At 40.2% G+C, this 20118-nt stretch overlaps 1 protein-coding gene across 1 annotated transcript; it reads left to right on the plus strand.

Moving 5' to 3' along the window:
- The first annotated feature begins 273 nt into the window (after positions 1-273).
- On the plus strand, positions 274-8715 carry anxa4 (annexin A4). The gene is made up of 13 exons (XM_084572686.1): positions 274-417; positions 1687-1747; positions 2079-2166; positions 2854-2948; positions 3818-3931; positions 4669-4759; positions 5758-5837; positions 6223-6279; positions 6379-6472; positions 6679-6774; positions 7027-7085; positions 8142-8264; positions 8487-8715. Exons 2-13 carry the CDS (start codon positions 1739-1741, stop codon positions 8541-8543), a joined length of 963 nt encoding a protein of 320 aa, XP_084428812.1. The 5' UTR covers positions 274-417; positions 1687-1738; the 3' UTR covers positions 8544-8715.
- The last annotated feature ends 11403 nt before the right edge of the window (positions 8716-20118 follow it).

Genomic DNA, 20118 nt, shown 5'->3' on the forward strand with positions numbered 1-20118 from the left:
GGTATCTGTTAAAAAAGGAACTGATACTTGATGAAATAAAACTTCAAAAATGGCCGACACGTTAGCGCTTTTCCAATTTAAATAAAACACTTGCATAATCTATCTATCTACCTATCTATTGGACAAATTAGTCTTTATTTTTGTGTCTGTTATCACCCATTTCCCTACTTTTAACACATAAAATATAACAATTTTCGTCCATGTTTCTAACCCTCACACATTTCTGGCATTAAATGACGGTTAAGTTTGCCCCTATTCCGTTTAGGCCGATGATCCATGAACGCAGCACATGAAAGGAGGGTCCTATGAAGGTGGGAGGTATTAAAGCTGCCGATAGTTATAAGCTTTAGCTTTCCGTTGCTTTTACGCTTTCTCTTCCTGTCGGGCTCCAGTCAGATTAATCTGTCTTCGGAACAGGTAAGCTGCAGTGTAGTGTGACGTGAGTCATGTTTTCGATGTGTTTTTGTGGAGTGACTTTGTGAGAGTAGCGCTCAGACACAGGCGGTTGGTGCTCTCGGGCTTGTCTGCAGGGTGTGCCCACTAACTTCATGCCAACTTGACTGTGAAATGCTCTTCTTCCTGATTCCCTTTGGACGTGACTTTCTCTTTTGTTTAGCACTGACTAAAAGTCTCCACAACGTTATAGTGCGGACTTTTAACGATCTTGAGCAATGCATGCATCCATGTATTTAATCACTTGACAGAATAATTTCATTACTCAATTGCCTAAGCCCTTACTCTCATTATTTTTAGTATTGCACAACTTCCAGCGAACTCGGTGACAGTACAAGTTTTGAATCTGGTCACATGCTTTCTAAGAACGAAAGCTGCAAGCATGGGTGTTAATAATGTATTTGAAAATGAAAGAACAGGAAAACAATGATCCATGGTTCATGTAATGCCTACTTAAATGTAATACTGCCTCTTTGCATGAATTTGAATTTTAATGCCGAACGTGTTTGCCTCATTTGTTTGTGTAGATGAAGATTTTATTCACACCTCTTTTGTATTTTGGCAACAGGATAAGAGTTCTTGGTGTACTGTAATTCATACTGAAGGATGTGTGTGTCTGTGTGTGTGTGTGTGCATCACATGCTCTGTATTTACATCACAAACCACTCAGGTGTGACTGTTGACCTATAGGCAGAGTTAGGCCACCGTGTTTGATTAGTAAAAGTTCAAGGTGTCAAACTTCAGGATAGAAGTCCTGTTTTTGTCTATACACGACCGTCTGGGTTGTGGACGTCTGTCTGCAGCGCTGCAGCTTGTAAACAAAAAAAAAAGTTATGATTTTGACTAAACGGATTTTGACAGATCACAGATGAATGCATCAGTGAGTAAGCCGATACTTAAAGAGGCAGGAAAGCCTGTAGGAGAGAAACCCCACTTCCTTTTCACCCGGGGGAGTAATTACAGGTGTGTCCAAACAAATACGAGCTTAATGAGATTGGCTCCTGGGACGTCAGCGCAGTCGCGGGACACGAGAGCCCCTGACCAAATGTGCGTGATGGAAACCCTCTCTAAGATGATGAACTGCATACAATATTGATCAGGAGTTAATGAGGGTCACATTAAAACCTGAAACAGTTTACTGCCTCTGTGGCTTTGTTCTTCTTTCCATGTCATAAAGCAGTCCTTCTGCAGCTGACATCCAAGAATTTATTTTATTTATTTCTTTTTTTGTAGCTCTCTTGACCTCCAGTTCGGAAATCTACACTTCCCAATCCACCTTTTTACAATGGCAGCGGTAAGTAGCTCCTGTTCCACCTGTGCACCCAGTGAGACCAGTCATATGATAACAGCATTTACATTTATTTGCATTACCTGTGCAGTAGAGACTCGATGCACTGGAAACTGGGTGGAAATGAACAGAGTGTGTTGTGATGTGGTAAATCTGCTTTTTCAACATCAGATAAATTAGTTTGATTTATAGGTTCACTGGAAGTTTCAAGTTTCTATTAGAAGCTTCAATTTGGACCCCTGCTCGTTTTAAAACTAGTTGTGTTGTAGCATAAATCACGCTTTTGTTCACATGCCTTATATTGATTCAAGTAAGTAATTGAGTCATTTATGACCAGATCGGAAACCGAGGGACAGTGACCGAGGCGGCTGATTTCAACGCCGACGCGGATGCCAACAAGCTTAGAGAATCCATGAAGGGAGCTGGTGAGTGACCCGGCCGCCGTTGGTCAGAAACCGTCATTAGCGAGAGATGTATTTGACAGTGTCTTTATATTCAGGCCTTTGTGGAACAAAAAAAAAACTTCAGCCTCTTCTTTCCTCTGCAGGAAAGTTTGACGTCTGATTTCAATTTTGCTCCGTGCTTGTGTTGTCGTGGCACCTTTATGTTTTTATATCTCCATGGTCATATTCAGTCGGTTTCTTTGTACTTTGCCTCGGTTTACACACCGTGTTGGGAAGCTTCCTCTGCACTCCCGATACAGGGCTAAAATCCATCTAGGCTTTGCTGATCGTGCTGGAAGCAACAGTAAATTGATCTCATTGTATTGTAGGGCGGGGTGCATGCTAACTAACACTCAGGAGTGTATAATACTGACATTTGTCTCTCTGTCTGCAAATTTCTGATGAGGAATGTTGATTCTGTTAACCAGTGTAATCACCTTCCCCTGACTCTAGTTTTAGCTCCATTGCAAACAAATGGTTTCTATGCCAACAGCAACAAACAGCTGTGTGTTAGGTTCATCTCCTGGGCAGCAGCACTGATGCCTGATTCAATGTCCTGAACATTTTGGCTGAACCCTTGCTCTTCACTCGAGTTCCAAGCACAGGAATACTGTATGTAGTTATAATTTAAGATTTATAAGTTTTAAAGGTTTGAGATATTTCTTCCAGGCACGAATGAGGCAGTCATCATCGAGGTCCTCGCTCACCGTACTATTGCCCAGAGGCAGCGCATCAAAGAGGCCTACAAACAAACAGTGGGGAAGGTGAGAGTCGACGGAGCAGCTGTCTGTTTGTGAATGAAAAGATGATTTATTTTTTTATTTTTTCATCATTAATAAACACGACTGACGTGGAGTAAGCAGAGAAGTGACCGCTTTATCCGATCAGCAGTCCTGATGGAGACTGCTGGCATCCGCAGCGTATGTGTCATCGCTGAACCTCTCTTTCCACCGTGTACTCCCATCATTTGTTGCTTTAGGTGGGGTTTTTGCTGCACGAACACAGTGCTGATAAAGTCCAAGTTAACCATTAACTTTAGAGGAGACATGAATGGCAGAGCTAATCTCAGACCGGGATAGAGAGGGTCTTGTAATCTGTTGGAAAGAGGAAGGTTGCGGTCTATTAAAATAACATGCACTGAACCCTAAAAAAATACACACCATTCATTTATTTGTTTCATGGTTAAATGGCTCAATATATTAACGAAAAGGGAAACCATGTGTATTTTATTATGTTGACTTAATAACACTTCCCTAAACAGACACAGTGTCTGTTTAGGGATCAATAAAATTATCTAGAGGTTCAAATAGGGAGATACAACGGACACAAAGACTGGAGAGTGGAATCCTTGTAGGCAGAAAGAGTGAGTCATGTTTCACATGGCGACGCCCACATGCGGTCACATAGGAGCGTTGTGTGGAACAGCTCCTCTGTTCACAAAACTGTTTCCAGAAACCACACCCTCTAGCCCCGAGTGCCGTTGGAATGTGTGAAATCATGCCTCATGAATAAAAAAAGACACTTTAATCTAATTTAAAGTCAAAGAGAATCACCTTACAGACGAGCTTCTTAATGAATTTGTTGAGGAACTGGGAACGACTGTTGAATCCATCTGTTCCCGTCCATCCTGCAGGACCTGGCTGATGATCTGTCCTCTGAGCTAAGCGGAAACTTCAGGACCGTGGTTTTAGGTCTGCTGATGCTGGCCCCTGTGTATGATGCCTACGAGCTGAGAACTGCGATGAAGGTCAGACTTCCGCGTTCGTGTGTTCATTATATTGTTTTTTAAAAAACACTTAAACTAAAACAAATGCTGTCTGTGTAACCAAAACCTGAAGCAATCCACTTACACCTCTGCATGGCGTGTTCATTTATTACACTGTAGTTTATTTTTGTCAGTTTCACATACACCATCTAACTAAAAATAGATGAAAATGCTGAAAATGTTGCTAGGTTAGACAAACAATAACCATGTGGGGGTTCATTCCCATAGAAAAACACTGGAAGACCTGTAATAATAGAAGCTAGAAGCTTCAAGAAGCAAGGCAGCTAGTGTTAGCGACTGTGCTAACATTAGCAGACATTGGAAAAATTAAGTTTTTCACCAGTTTTCAATTTTTATGTTTGGTCATTTCCTCCCATCTGCTCACATATGCGGACTGTTTGTGTTTCCATATTTTAATTATGTGTTCAAATTATAATTATGACTGTTAATGCTTAGTAAGTCTAAAGGTTTTCTACTTTATGTTTTTATGGGCATGGACTCCCAGTGTTTATGTAACCTAGCAACAGCAACATAGGAAGTCAGGATTTGACCAATCATTGCTGGGAGATGTCAGGGAAATCGGAAAGTATTGAAAGGCAAACTAAAACATTAACTTTTTGAGATTTCCTGACAAAATAAAAGGACAGCACTGCCTCATGCTTTAAGCTGCTTTTCCTTTGATTCGTTTACGTGTGGCTGATGATACTGATTCATCACAGGGGGCTGGAACCGAAGAGGCCTGTCTCATCGATATTCTGGCTTCAAGGTCAAACGGTGAAGTAAAAACCATCAGTGCATTCTACAAGAAAGGTAACGGTGTCCCCTCTATGAATAGACTTTCTGATATCAGGCCGTGGTATATCACAGTGTTCGTCTGTGCCCGCGGCCTGTGTACTCTATTCAATATTCCATATTGTGTAACAGCGACTCTGCTCTTGTTTGGAGATGAAATGACGCCCGTTATTAGAAAACAGTGGATGTCGTAAATTATTCATAAAAGCCATTGCTGCTCTTTGTGCGGCAGTTTGCTTCTTTGTTCCTCTATGGTTGCAGTGACGGTGACTGGCAAGTATTTGTTAAGTGGTTTTTAAAAGACTTTGTCTTTCACGTGCTTTGTGGTATCGATTACATGTTTTTTGCAGATTATATAGAGAATAGTTAGTGATTTCAGATCACGACACGACACAATGAATATTAATGGACTATATTTAGTTGTGAATATTTGCTTTCCAAAACCTAGTTCCTTTTTTCTGAATGTCATAAAGAGCCTGGATTACAGCAATAATGACCAACTACTATAAATAGTTTTTATTTTACTATGGAATAAGGTCTGTTGTGCAGAAATCACAGAGAATCCGATCATTTTAATGGATAGTATAGCTGTGAGAATCTATCTTGCATTGAGTCACTGAAACATGGACTGTATAAATATGGACAAAGTGTCCCCACTTCCTTGCATTGGCCAAACTGATGCTATTTTCCCAGACATGCGAGCAGCACAGTCTTGCGAGTTTAGATCTAGAGTCTGCACTGTACGGTCACGCAGAGTCGTGCTATAGACGACCCGACCACACTTCCGTCAGACTCACTTCGTTTTTCCGCTGCCCATCTTTATACAGTCTATGCACTGAACATAGTTGTAGCCGGCTGTGGATGTTTTTCTGATAAGTTTCTGAGAACCGAAACAGCCGGAAGTGAATGAATCTTCATGTACCATCACACTAGCAGCTCCAGCCATCAACAGCTAGTAAATGGTTTATATTTAAAATAAACTGCTATTTTATTTTTCCTTTGTATTTTGATGGCAGAATATGAGAAGGACCTGGAAGACGCCGTGTGCGGTGACACATCTGGAATGTTTCAAAGGGTTTTGGTCTCTTTACTCACGGTGAGCCAAACATCGACCCTGTCAGCCTGTCATAGCTTGGACCAGTGTGAATGTTATAATGACTGTTATTATAGATGTTAAATTAGCATTAGCAATAATGCAGTGTAAGACAGTTTTTTTAAAAAGTGCAGTGTATTAGCATTAACTTCCTGGTATTTTCGCACATGAGGTCAGTTGAGAATGTATTCTGAGAAATTGTAAAATGTCGGCAGGAACTTGTGGTGGAAACTTTTTTTTAGCCATCTTTTCATCATGAAAGAGGACGAATTAGCAACTTCAACATAATAAAAACATTAATTATTAGTTTTTTTATTTGTCATTGTTTTGTTCTAAATGTTGTTCAGTCCTGCACGTCTCTTAAAATGCTGCGTCTTCTCCATTGCAGGCTGGACGGGATGAAAGCGACAAAGTGGACGAGGCCCAGGCTGTTCAAGATGCCAAGGTAAAGGCTCAAATCCTGAGATGAAAAATGTTTGGTTGTGGAACGTATGACTCCCAGGATGTTGTTTTTTGTTTTTTTTAAGATTGCATTTGATTGTAGGACATCTATGAGGCTGGCGAGGCCCGATGGGGCACAGACGAGGTGAAATTCCTGACTGTGCTTTGTGTGAGGAACCGAAACCATCTGCTGCGAGGTATTCCTACACGTCATTCAAATGGATCCTGCCAGAATACTTGAGACCTTGTGTTTTGAGTCATGTGATTATGCAGTGTGTCGTTTACCAGAAGCCATGTAAGGGGTTTCAGTGACCCCTTGTGGCAGCTTTTTGAAAAAACAATCCCTGAATTAGTGACGCAACATGATCAACTTCCCTTTTAATCATATTTTGTCTTCCTGCAGTGTTCGAGGAGTATCAGAAGATTTCTGGAAGAGACATTGAGGAAAGCATTAAAAGGGAGATGTCTGGCTCCCTGGAAGACGTCTTTCTGGCCATAGGTCTGTCTCCTCAGTGACATGGTCATCCCAGTTTAAGCAAAGTAAAGATGTCAATGTCAATTTTTGACTTGGTGTGTATGACGTCACCAAGTTGTGCACCAAATCTTTGCCACAATTCTATTTGCCAAATTATCACCGTCGGGAACTCATTTTTATTTATTTTTTTTAGATCATTCAGATTCTTTTTTTTTGTTTGTTTTTTGTTTAAAATATTTGCTTCTTATGTTCTGGGATTTTTTTTTCTGTTTGCAGTGAAATGTGTGAGGAACAAACCAGCATTCTTTGCAGAACGATTATACAAATCAATGAAGGTAAATATTTAATTGAGTAATATGCATCTACTTCTGTTTACTTACAAAGACCTGTCCTGATAAGTAAAAACAAGGTATGAATTCTGTTGTGTTTTAGATGTTAATCTAATAATTTATCTGTTTCACATCCAAAACAAACTTACTTGCCCTCAGTTCAGCGGCACACATCCACAGCCATGCACAACTTAAACCACAACTTAAACAACAACAACTCAAGACTACCGTCTTTCTTAAACGGACAGCGCTATTTTTTTTTTAAGATGGATAGAGCTGTTAACACTGTAGCAATGACTTAGGATATATATATATATATATATATATAGGTAGATCACTTTGATTTGGTCATTGTAAAAGTGGTTCACAAGCCCAAAACGTGTGGGTACCCCTGATCTAGACAGTTACTGCTTTTTATTTGTCTAGTTGTCTATGGATTTACACTGATCAGGCATAACATGACCACTGACAGGAGAAGTAAATGACACTGACCATCTTGCGACAATACAATGTTCTGCTGGGAAACTTTTGGACCTGGCATTTGTGTGGATGTTACTTAGACATATGATGTACCCACTCCATAGCAATGACACTCCTTGATGGCAGCAGCCATCCCCAACAGGATGCAGCCTGACACAGGCACACACACACAAACAAATTAGGAACAACTAAAAAAACATGAAAAAAAGCACAAGGCGTTGACCTGGCCTCCATATTCACTAGATCCCAAACTGAACAAGTATCTGTGGGATGATCCACAGAGGACCCTCCCCTCAACCCATAGGATCCAAAGGCCCCCACTAACAACGTCCTATTGCCAGACACCACAGGACACCCTCAGAAGGCCCATGTCCATTCTCTGATGAGTCACAACTGTTTTGGAGACACAAGGGAGACCTACACAATATTAGGAAGGTGGTCATAATGTTATGCCTGATCGGTGTACATAGTAACACTAGTTACTCCAGCCATATGAAAAGCAGACTGCTGCTCATATTTTTTTACTTGTGATTGTGTAGAAAGTCTATTACAGTATAAACACTTTCTTTTGTTTGTCATCAGGGCCTGGGCACCACAGACAGCGTCCTCATCAGAATAATGGTCTCCAGGGCTGAGATTGACATGCTGGACATTAAAGCACAGTTCCTGAAGATCTATGGAAAGACACTCTACTCCTTCATCAAGGTGAGCCACTAAAGACTAGAGGAGGGAAATACTGCAGCCAACAAAATCTTTGCAGTGCATCAGCTGTGATATGATGTCTTTGCGTAATTTATTGTTCAAGTCATATCAGTAACTGGCTTTTTAAAAAAAAAAAATAAATCAGTTTTCCTTCCTTGAGACGGTTATAATAATTCCAAGCACCAGGTCTTTGAAGCCTCACAAATCTTTTCTCCCACTGCGTAGGGAGACACATCTGGTGACTACCGCAAAATCCTCCTGGAGCTGTGTGGAGGCGAGTAAAAGAAACATCAGAACAGCAACCCGCCATGTCTCTGATCTTCAGATGATACCATAAGCTTCTTCTTCTTCTTCTTCTTCTTCCTCCATGTCTTTTACATTTCACTGATTGAAACGGTGCCTTGTTTTACTGTTTACTATAATACCAATTAAACCAAAGACCAGTGACCTTTTACACATGTCTGCGTTTTTGTTATTGATCCCCCATTAAGGAGTAATTAATGGTATTACAGAGAAAGATATATGTTCCTTTAATCTTTAAGGATGGACATTACTGACCTCCACTTCCCACTCTTGTTACAATGCGACATTTTCATCACTGTCCAGTCCGTGGAGTCCATTTGTTTAATTGGTAGCAGTTCCTCATTTGTCGAGTCAGCCCCAGATCGTTTGACGCAATTACATTAACGGTGAGGCGAGCTTGATTTGGGAGGCAGTAAAGTGTGCTCTAATCAAGTCAAAGAGGATGTCGCGTAGCTCATAGAAAGTTACAGCCCCATATCCGAGCAAGAGTTATGTTAGGTTGTCCTCAAGGTGACCACTAGGTGGCGACAAAACAATTCTCCATAAAGTTGGTAGCACCTGTGAGCACAGCAGAATAAACATGGACTTGTGTTTCTCAACAAGCTTCAAAACAGGACTGATGCAATTGTATGTGGCTTGTTTGTCTACAGATGTTTTATAGATTTACAGTAAAACACGTATCCCTTCAGGCCCTTCAGCGTGGTGTAAACAAGAAGAAAGAACATCACTAAAATCTCAGATCAGTCGCTTGGTAGTCGCAATATCAAACAGCTGAACAACTGCATCTGTTCATGTCTTTTCTCTGAGGGGCTACCGCTCCTTGTTGCCATATGATGAAATCCTCACATACTCCGTTCTGAGTTTTCAAAAGATTTTCAGGGCGACCGTTAAATTGACGAGACTCCAAGAAAGGCTTAGATGTTGTCTTCGTGGTACTTAGTCGTTTGCAAGCCTGTTTTCTTTTAGTCCATTATGTACAAGTATTTTCCATTAGTGTTGGAATGAAAATGTTTTCATAAAGCCTTTTTACAATCACCTTTTTATTCATTTGAATTTTTCTAATGAGGACATTGGACACAAAGAGGATTTGTTTATTTTTCATGGTCTACCATAAAACATGAGGTAATGCAAGTAAACGCTATAAAATACCTTTTATAAAAGGACGACTGACGAACCAAACCACTTTCTCGTATGTATGTGTACTTATTTTTAATTAAAATCGGGCACGAACCACTCAGGACATACTCGTAACGTAGCAAACCCCGAGCATAATGGACCCAACACGTCACAGCGCGCAGGATGTACTGAACATAAGGTCCTACATGGAGGGGGTTTGCTCATATCAATTTTCACATCTCTTATTAATCCAGAATAGGTCAATAAACACAGTACTGCAAATAAAACCATGGCAACGGGATAATGAGCACGGCAAAAGCCAAAAGGCGAGCGAGACGTCTTAGTGCCTACTCTACACTTAACCCTCAGACTGTTGACAGATGTGGGTGGTGAGCAGAGACGGAAAATTATCATCGCCATGAAAACAAAGAATATTTCAACACATTGCGGCTATTATCCGCTGGAAAGCACAACAGTATGCATCTTTGACTCCGACCCCGATGACACCTCAGTGTTCCCTGCAGGTGGAAATATGGAAATAAGAAGCAGAATAAATAGAATAAAGTGCATAATTGAAAGGTAAACAGTTAGTATGGGCAACCTTCAACTGCTTTTCAACTGAGGCATGGAGGCAGTTGAAATAAATAAGTTAAAAACAATAAATTAGTGCAGGAAGGATTAGCCATTATCTCTGAAATTGTGGAGAGAGCAATTTAAAATGAGATTAAATTTTGTTTAAAGACTGTTTTTTATATTCCAATTTACTGTATGTCAGCACAAAAAGATGTCGGTAAAATGTTTTTCGATGCAATGTGTCACATTTAGTTTTAAATTTTTCAGTGGATTCTTTCACAGCAGGAAAAACTCAGCTGCATGAGGTGGCCTGGTAAAACTGGATTACCAAGACCCTGGAGCCAGCTTACCTACCTAGAATGGGGTCATTATTACTCTTATTAAATGTTTGTTTATGCAGTTAAAATGTTTGCTGTTAAATACTGTATGTCTATAGGGTGATGACTCTGGGATGAGTGTATCTTACTGACTTTATCCAACGTTCTCAGACCTGACGGTTTCAAACCCAACTGGTCAGTTTTGTGCGTCTCTTTGTATTTTCTCTCACAAAATGTGTAATTTTATCTTAACCTCAAGTAACTTGTCAGGAGTAACTGTCTGAAATGTGACCACAAAGAGAAAACTTGGTCAAATACAGTGTGTGGTAAGACCTAGAGGATGAAACCCAGCGATCAAGGTAGTGTTCATGTGGCAGGCGAAGTGGGTGGAAGGAGGACTTCCAGTAAGATCGACAGAGAGAAGACCTTTTCTCTGATTACAAGGTTGAATGTGGAGGAAGTTAGAAGCGGGAAGAGTCGGCTGAAGCCTGGTGTGTTGCCTCAGCAACAAGACAAGGGAAAAGCTGACAGTGAAAAAAGTTTACTTTTATATTAACCTGTTCACATCGAATCACGAATCAAGGCTGGATGTTGACCCTGGTAAACCTTCTTACAGTGAAAAAAAAACTTTCTGCTGCTTGAAATGCAAAAATCAAGACTCACTGCTGCTGAAAAGCAGGCATTAACGTTCACCATAGGCAGCGATGGTAAAAGTGAATTTTGCCAGTGCTTCAAGGACAGCGTACAAAGAGAGTAAAGAACATGCGGAGGATAGCGAGCAGCATTAGGTCAGCTGAGTGTCTTTGCTGTTTTGTATTCAGCTGGATGAAACGCATGTCCAAAGCAAGTGATATAAAGAAACACACATCATGTGCAACAGCTTTTCAACAAGATAATAAGACAAAGAGAAGAAGAGGGATCACGTAAAACAGGACAAATGAAGGAAGATTAGTATGAAATCAGTAGAGAGCCTCGGATGAAAGGAACAATAGAGTGCAGAGCAATATGGACACCTGAAGGATTTACTGGGCATTATATGGACATTGTGTGACTCATACAGAAGTTAATTTGCTGTTTTGACAGCGGAAGTGATCTGACACGGTTTGCAAAGAGACAGCGGCTTGATTCCTGATTTATGATGACTATCAACCCCTTATAGGGCACTCAATGAAATACTTGGAAATTAAAAATTTTCACATTTCCCGACCACATTTGACCCTGATTTGACCTGAGAATGTTTCCTTGATCTTTACTAACTGGCTGTGTGAAAAAGCACATGCTTCTAAACCTCACTGAGAAGCACAGGGATGCAATTAAAAATGTGTGCTTAAGTTACCATATACAGCTCCTTTCCCCATAAAGGGGTTAACCTCCACGATCTCCGCAAATGGAGGCAAAAACATCTGCACTACTCAGTAGTCTCCAACGACTTGTGTTTAGAGGGCAGGGAAAACGTCAGAGTTTGATGTGTATTTCTGTTAATATTATTTGTGTAAAGATGAAAGAGAATTTGCTGTCTGCAGAAACTCAACCTGTCAATTAATGAGCTGCTGAATGGAGGGAGAGTTTGTGATTGTTTTGCAGTAGCCTTTCTTCTGCGGGTAATTAACCAGCCTCCACTGATCATGAGGTCGTAGATGCTGTCATGTCGTTGCAGGAGTTTTTGACTTGAACGTGTTTATTTTTCTGAGCACCTATAGGTAATTTCTTAGTAACTTTGATTATCAAACTCTGTAAAGCGGAGTGGATATGTATGGTGGGATGATAACGCTCCGTGTATTCATCTCTGGGAGCGACTCAGTGGAAGCGTGAGTGATATATCAACACTTATTGCCCAATTGACTGCTGTTCTGAGATTTTGATAACATCATAAATTAATTTACACTGATAAATAAGCCCCATTTAAGCTTCACTTCACTTCACTTCACTCACAAGGGACAATTTAATCATTTTAAAGTTCTCATCAAATGAAAATTTTATGAGACGTTTCACAATTAAACTGGGAAAACTCATACTGCATCACTCAAGGCCTTCTTCCTCAATAATCATCTGCTATTTTAATTTTATTGTTGGGGTTTAAGTAATTTATAATCTGCCTTTAATTTTTCAATCATTAGCTTGGTACTTTTATGTTTAAAAACTTGGAAAACTTGGAATAAATTTTTATATTCCACTGGAATACATTAAAGGGGAATTACCATTTTTTTACAACCTGGACCTTATTTCTGACATGAAATATGTTTGTTTACTCACCCATATAACTTCATTTGGTATCGTTCGGGAGATATTTAGACGGGGAATAGCACTAGCGTATCATAACAAAATATTGGTGAAATGAACGAGTTTCGCGGCAGATAATGTGTTATTTAGAGGCTGCATTTAGGTACCCCAGTCACTCCCACTATATGGACATAAGTGGCGCTCCGCTGGATGTAAATATCGTCCGAATGACTCCAAATGACACCAAAATTATATGGATGAGTAAACGATCGTATTTTATTCCAGAAAAAAGGTCCAGATTGTAAAAAAACGATAATTCCCATTTAAGGGATCTCAAAATGAGTTTGGACACATAAACGTGTATCGACTTATGTAAATGCCACTAAATAAAGAGATTAGGCTGATGTACGTGTACAGCCATAATTTAGCTTGTGATTTACACAAATAGACAAACAAAATCGGTGCTGAGAGACTATGCATAATGCCGAAACCAATCGGTGACACAGACAGGTGGAGGGAAGTTTACTGTGCAAAGACAACTGAGATGACAGATGGGATTAGGGACTCATTTGACAGGATTTATTGTTGAAACTGTCTTTCCTTTGAAATGGTGTGTCTATGTAAATGAGCTTGTGGCCGTGGATCAGATCTGCCTCCTCGCATGTGGAATAACAATCATTTGTCACCGTCTTCAGCTTTTCCACGGAAATCGACTGGAAAAACATACCAGTTACTAAAAATGCTTAAATTTCCGTTCAGTTCTCGTAAAATTAAATTGTAATGGATTCAATATTTCTTGCTCATATTTAGTGCTCACGTTATGCAAGCTGCCTGTCATTTTGTAGATATTCGAAACTGAAGACTGCAGGCGCACTAAATGAGCAATGCAGGAAATACAAAGCAAGTAAATTCCATTTCCTCAGGGAAATGAAGTGTTATGAAGACGAACCAGAGTGACAGAGGGAGAGAGGAAAGGGTCCGCCCCCGGAGGTTGGTTTAGTTCACGACCGACTGACGTGCACAGAAGTACTGATAACACACCTCTTAATATGGAACAGGAAAAAAGTCACATGGGAAAGCTAAGGCTGTTGTTGTGTAGTTGAATGCAATGAAATCCTAAAGGCATCTGGAATACAACAAATAATTGCAGAGAGCAAAGGTATGACAGAAAATAATTTGTTCATAATTCCACACCAGCTGCTGGGATGCGGACGTTTAAATAACATCTGAGACCAGAGACATGAAACCCATCACTCTACAAGCTCATCTAAAGTCTGTCCACACGTTTGTCTTCATTCAAAATGTATGTGAAAGGGACAAGTTTCACAGTTGAAGACATTGTTTCAATGCAAAACACATTTCCCTCCCTTTCCTCTGCTGGCCATAGAGACAGTTTTCTTTTCTTTTCTTTTCTTTTGTTATTTTTCAATCTATTATTTAAAAGGACTTTTGTTTTAAGTCTAAATCCAAGCGGCTGAGACAGAGAATCAACCTTTCTAGTCCAGTCTCATCTTTCATTGACGCTGTAGTACTCCGCCCTGTTTACCAGAGAGTCTCTGACTTTGTCTGTCTGCTGTTTAGCACTGAAATTAGTTTTTTGCCAAAACATCTGCAGCCGAAAGGAAAGTGCCCTTGGTGGTGGCGAGAATGAGTGGAACTGCAGAGATGGATGATAACTCTGTGGGTTCAACCCCTTCCTCATACGACGTAGCTAATGATAACAGAACTGAAATAATCTGAAGAGTTTGCGTTCAAATTTAGTGAAGTTTCCCTTTAGTCCCTGTGAAAATTTGGTGTTCAGGTGTTTTTACGTAATGTGTTACACAATAAGTCATCTGTACGCCAGTATTTCACCGTTGCATGAAGGCATTTTAGAGTTTAATATTTCCTGCAAATTGGTTTAAAATTATTGATTGACTCATCCCGCACTTGGGGGCGTACTCTACTCTTAAATCCAAATGCTTATTTAAATTTTCCGCTCTCTGTCTCCCCCTACACCTCTCCTTCATCATGTATGGGCTTTGCTTGCTCAAGCCATTATTGCTGTTCGTTCAGAGCAGACTTGGCTTCTTGCTTCCTGTGAATATGCTGAATGAATAGGTCTCTGTTAGTGGTTTCATAGGGACATGTTGGACACATTGGGCCTCTTCCCACAGAAGGCAGATGATACAACAAAACAAAGAAAACAAACACTTTGGTGAAACCAAAGTCCTGGCGTCTTGTCACCTTTAATCTCTTCTGCTTCACTCACCTTGGTATTCTTGGATCTAGCTCTTCCACAAGTCTACAGCCACACACTGTGCCTGTTTACATCAGCGTGTGATGCAGCAATTGGACTTCACAAAGGCTCCAGGTGGCAGAATGAGTTTCGTCTTCGTGCAGCGAAGAAAGAGCTTGCGGGTCTCATGAGTCAGATGAAGGTGTGTTATGGATGAACACACCTTCATCTGATCACCAAAACTCCATTTTTATGATTCTCACGTTCTCACGGGAGCTTCCTGAGTAGAGCACAACAGAAAATGTTGAAAAGCAAATATTCTCCAAGGGCATAAATGTTCAATTCCAGCGCTTTATACTTGTGTTAGAGTGAGTTATCAGCTTAACAAGGCAACTGTAATCCTCATGCTTTACATACAAATGTGAGCTGTGGTCATAGAAACAAAGTTAGTATTAGTAAATGTTTCCACAGTTTGGTACAAGATGGCTAGTTTTTGTCATCACTCCAAGTTGAGAAGAAAAGCTCCTCCATGTCTCCACAAGAACACATCAAGTCAAGATTGCTCTGAAACTTTTACCTGGTGAGTGCATCAGCATCAGCGATGATGACCTCAACAATCATGTGAGAGTCACGTCACACCAGGACCTGCGTGAGCTGTGTGTTAACACAGCTCCTCTCATATTTATTCTTTGGATTCCTTCTGAAATCCATATAGTCTCCTCATTTCACAGCACCGCTGTGCCACCACATGTTTTAAAAACATTTTATAGAAGTTAGCGTTTGTGAATGTTAGTATGGAATGCCAAACGTGGTTAAACCAAGCCATCTGTAGAAAAAAAAAACATGATTTTTTTCTATTTCTTTAACCTACATCATCTGATCTGCAGCTAAATATTTAAAGGAGAGCAGGTTTAACGTGAGAAATGAATTCTGCAGCTCTTGCAAATATGAGTAAAGGTTTCTGACTTTCCAATTTCCAAATTAGCAACTTATCTATGATTATGCTTATCAGTAAGTCAAAGAATTAATCAATGAATATTTAAATGAATAATGTCAATATTTACAAGTTAATAACTCATTCTTGGCCACATTGGTGCAACAAAATATAGTAAGATGTGTAAAGCCTGCTGTTAACATATAAATATAGCATATATAGCTATATATAAGTTGTTAAAGTGCTTATTTACACATCCGGCACATATAGAAACACACCATCATTTACTTTAGTCATGCTAATGCCCCTTTTACTAACTCCTTGAGAAAAATAGCCGGCGCCTTATCTTCTAAACTGCTCTTTGATGCTTTGATATTTACAGTGTGCTTCAGTGCCTTTTAGCCGCCAAGAACAGAGGTGGCTCTAAATGATGCTCTGTCAGCGGCGAGAGAGCGAATCATAGCAGTGAAGCTGGGGGCCTAACAGCTGAACCGAGAGCTGAGACGCTTCGTGTATGAAAAACTCCATGCATGGGCACTGGCAGAGTCAGGTGATGATTTTCCGTGTGTTTGGGAAGCTGCTGTCTGTATATAATATATAACTGCTGTAATACATTTTGGAGTTGGCTCTGCGGCTGTTTTCAAGGAAGTAAGAAATCAAACGTGTCCATCAGAGAAGCCCCAACCTTGTGAAGTTAAAACAAACCATTAATTACTTGCTTATCTTAAACAGCCATATGTTGAGTGGGCGTCCATGTTGGAAAGTCTTCCAAGACATGTGATGAACATACCAGAGCTCCGACATCATACCAAGTTAGTTATGGCAGAATTGAGCTAGTATTTCTTCTGGGTGAAAGCACATAGAGACACACTTGATTTTTATTTATGTTAATATTTATAATGGAATCCAGATTTGATGTGCATTTAATGGGCAGTTTCACCGTTTAAAAAAAAAAAAAGAAGAAAGAAAGTATTGTGAGTTTTATGATCTGTTCACACACGGACATTCTTCTCGAGATGAAAGCATTGCACTGTGCGTTATACGTGCATTCTCCCGTAATGCTCTCCTCTGTTCCTGTGATAATGATGCGACAGGATAGATTTCTTTGGGCCCCTTGGCGATGGAATGATTCTTTTTCTTTTTGTCTTTCCGTCGTCTCGCTGATTTACAAGCCAAGCTTGAAAAATAGCACGCATCACTGTCATTTTGATGCAGTGTATAGGCGAGTGCACTGTATGTACCGTTTTTGAAATGATAATGATTTCACAGTCTTGCTGCTCACAGGAGGAGGCACGATACATAATCTTTTTATACATATTCTCCGATCCCAGCGGAGAGATTACTGCTTTGCGCTTTCACACAGTTGCTCGTAATGCTTCTGCTTTCAGAAATTCTTGCTCACGTCTTTAACCTCTGAAGGCTTCCATGATGTGTACCACTGTCCCCGAGAAGATTTATCATTTTCGCCTGACGTCTTCAACCCTTTTTCTCATGCTCACTGTCGCAAAATTAAAACGTCAGACTCGTGCTGTTCACGGTGAAGTCGGCGCCGATTAATGGGAAAAAGGAGGAAAAGTTGAGGCGTAACTGCCGTCAGCCTTACATCATTCAGTTTCCACCTCCAAAGAAAAGGTCATCTTTCTATTATGTTTAGTGAAAAAATGAAATAGCCGAGCCTCGTTCTCCCATTCTGAAGCAGAGAACATGCAAATGTGAATCACACTGCACTTTAAAACCTTTTACTCGTGTGAGCAGTGGAATAACTGTAAGCACTACAAGAGTTTTGGGAGTTCACTTGCAATTACAGGTTTGGCTGGGAACAAGTGTTAATAGTGTTAAGCAGTTATCATGGTGCTAAGACTTGAGAATTTGTTGTAAGTGGCATGAACTGAACATGACAAACAATCCTGAAATGCAATTAAACCTTCGAATAACAGGTAGAAGCATCCACGTAAAAATAGTGACTACGGCTATGAAATAGTTGTTTTGTTTCCCTGGATAATTTGCAGGTTTCTTTCTGCCTACGTAAAGCTCTCAGCACAAGACAAACAACCACTCAGGATGTGCTGTTTCAATTCTTCACGTCATTGCCGCCTCCAGAAACAATTAGAATGTCATTTTTCATCAACTCCATTTGTTTCATTTCGTCAATGCATGATTTCTGAAAGTAATGCACTGAAATCAGAAGGAAATGAAAGCAAACGAGTGAGCAAACAATCAAACTAACGTCCGACAAAGTCCCATGAATGTCTTCAACCAGATCAATAATTACAGTTACCGCCGTTGCCTCGCTGACATGTCTCATGCTCATGCACTAACTAATCAGTTCAAGATCAGCTGTCAGACATTAATCTTTCTGGGGTACTCTGCCACCTTACTGGCTGGCTGTCATTCACCCTCTGTCTTCCCCCTCTCTTCCGTGTCTGTCTCCTCTCCCTCCCCATCTCTTTCTCTCTGTCTCTCTCCTTCTTTCTCTCTTTTTTAAAACAGCAGCTCACTCACTGTGGAGACGCGTGCAAGGAAGCTCCTCACACTCCTCACACGCTCAGTTTCACATTGAGAAGCATCAACATTGGTAAGTTACTGGCTTATTATCTTTAATGTTTTCTTCTTCATCATCTTCCTTTTTTTTTTGCATGTGTCTTCTTTTGATAGTGACAGTGGTAGTGACAAAACAAGATATAACAACTGAACAGAACAGAATACACAGCAATGGGTTAAGTTGTTGGTATTTCCTCTAAAAAGTAGTTAAAAATATTTCTCAATAGTCTCAATGATGCACACCTTTCACACTCCACACCTTCAAATGTCATTGAAGTGCATGAATTCATTGCTTTTCTATTTGCATGGGCTCGTATTATGTAATGCATGGATTTATTATCAAAATATGCATACACGTGCGCTGCCCCCCCCCCCCCCCCCCCCCCCTTTTTTTTTTAAAAATTAAAGCATGTTGAAGTTTAAACTGGGGGAAGCTAATCTCTTCTTTGTGTGTGTGGGTATGTTACGAAGCTGAAGGCTTTATGAGGCTGCAGAACAAATAACATTCATTCATTCATTCATCTTCTGTACCCGCTTATTCCTGTTAAGGGTCGCGGGGGTCTGCTGGAGCCTATAGAAGAAATGACAGGTTTATCTAAATATTTTACACCATGGCGAGAGTGAGCACAGGATCAAAACACAGTGGTCTTTTCAGTGGAAGGAACTGTGCACCCGACAGATGTTTCTCGCTGTGCTATCCAGGCGTTTTTAAAGATGCACAAAGAAACATAGGGAATTATTACATGGTTAGGCAAGGAAACTGAGTGCAGAAAATGAAAGACACATCGAGTCTCCCTTTGAATTCAGAGGAAGTCCCTCAGCACCATCAGCTCAGAGCTTGCAGAAACTAGTAGGATGCTGGTACACCCTTCTACTGTCGAAAGATGTCTAGTTATGGGTTGTCTTTAGGGAAGACAAAAAGTGATTTGTCAGGCATGGAATCAAAGCTGTGTGCTCAAAGACATAAGAACTGGAAAGAAAAAAAAAAAGTTGCATAACTATGGCCCCCACAGAGCCCTGATCTTAACATCACGGAGTCGGTCCGGGTTTATGGAAGACAGTGAGGCAAAATACCAAATCCACAGAAGAACTTCTCCAATCTCCAAGTTGCTTGTAACAACCACCCAGCTACTCATGTTTTTCACGCCAAATATTATCTGAACTGATTATCTTTCTGTTTACTGCAAGTTAAGTGATGAACAAAAAACGCAGTATAATTAGTTAAACTATCCAAGAAAACTATATAGCATTAGTCCTCTACTGTCTAAAACCTTTGAACATTACTGAATGTTTCCTCTTTGACATTCAGTTTAATCATGTACTGTGTAATTTAGTGTGATCTCATATGCCTAGTCATGTATCCGACTGTATCCCAGCTAATTATGAGTTAAGAACTAATGGTTAGCTGGGCTCAGTCTATTAGACGAGCACACCAACATTAACATACATCAAAAGATAATATGTTATTCATTGTAAGTGTAAGTCCTACCATCTATATGTGGATATATGTAATTCACATTCCTTTACTTTAGTGAAAGTGTTTGTGAACTGATCGAAAGGCAGAAACATTTATCCTACTGACATGTTTAGTCAAAGCAAGAAAGCAGAAGACAACAACTCTGATTACTTTTCATT

This window comes from Chelon labrosus (genome assembly GCF_963514085.1).
Source record: "Chelon labrosus genome assembly, chromosome: 22".
NCBI lineage: Eukaryota > Metazoa > Chordata > Actinopteri > Mugiliformes > Mugilidae > Chelon > Chelon labrosus.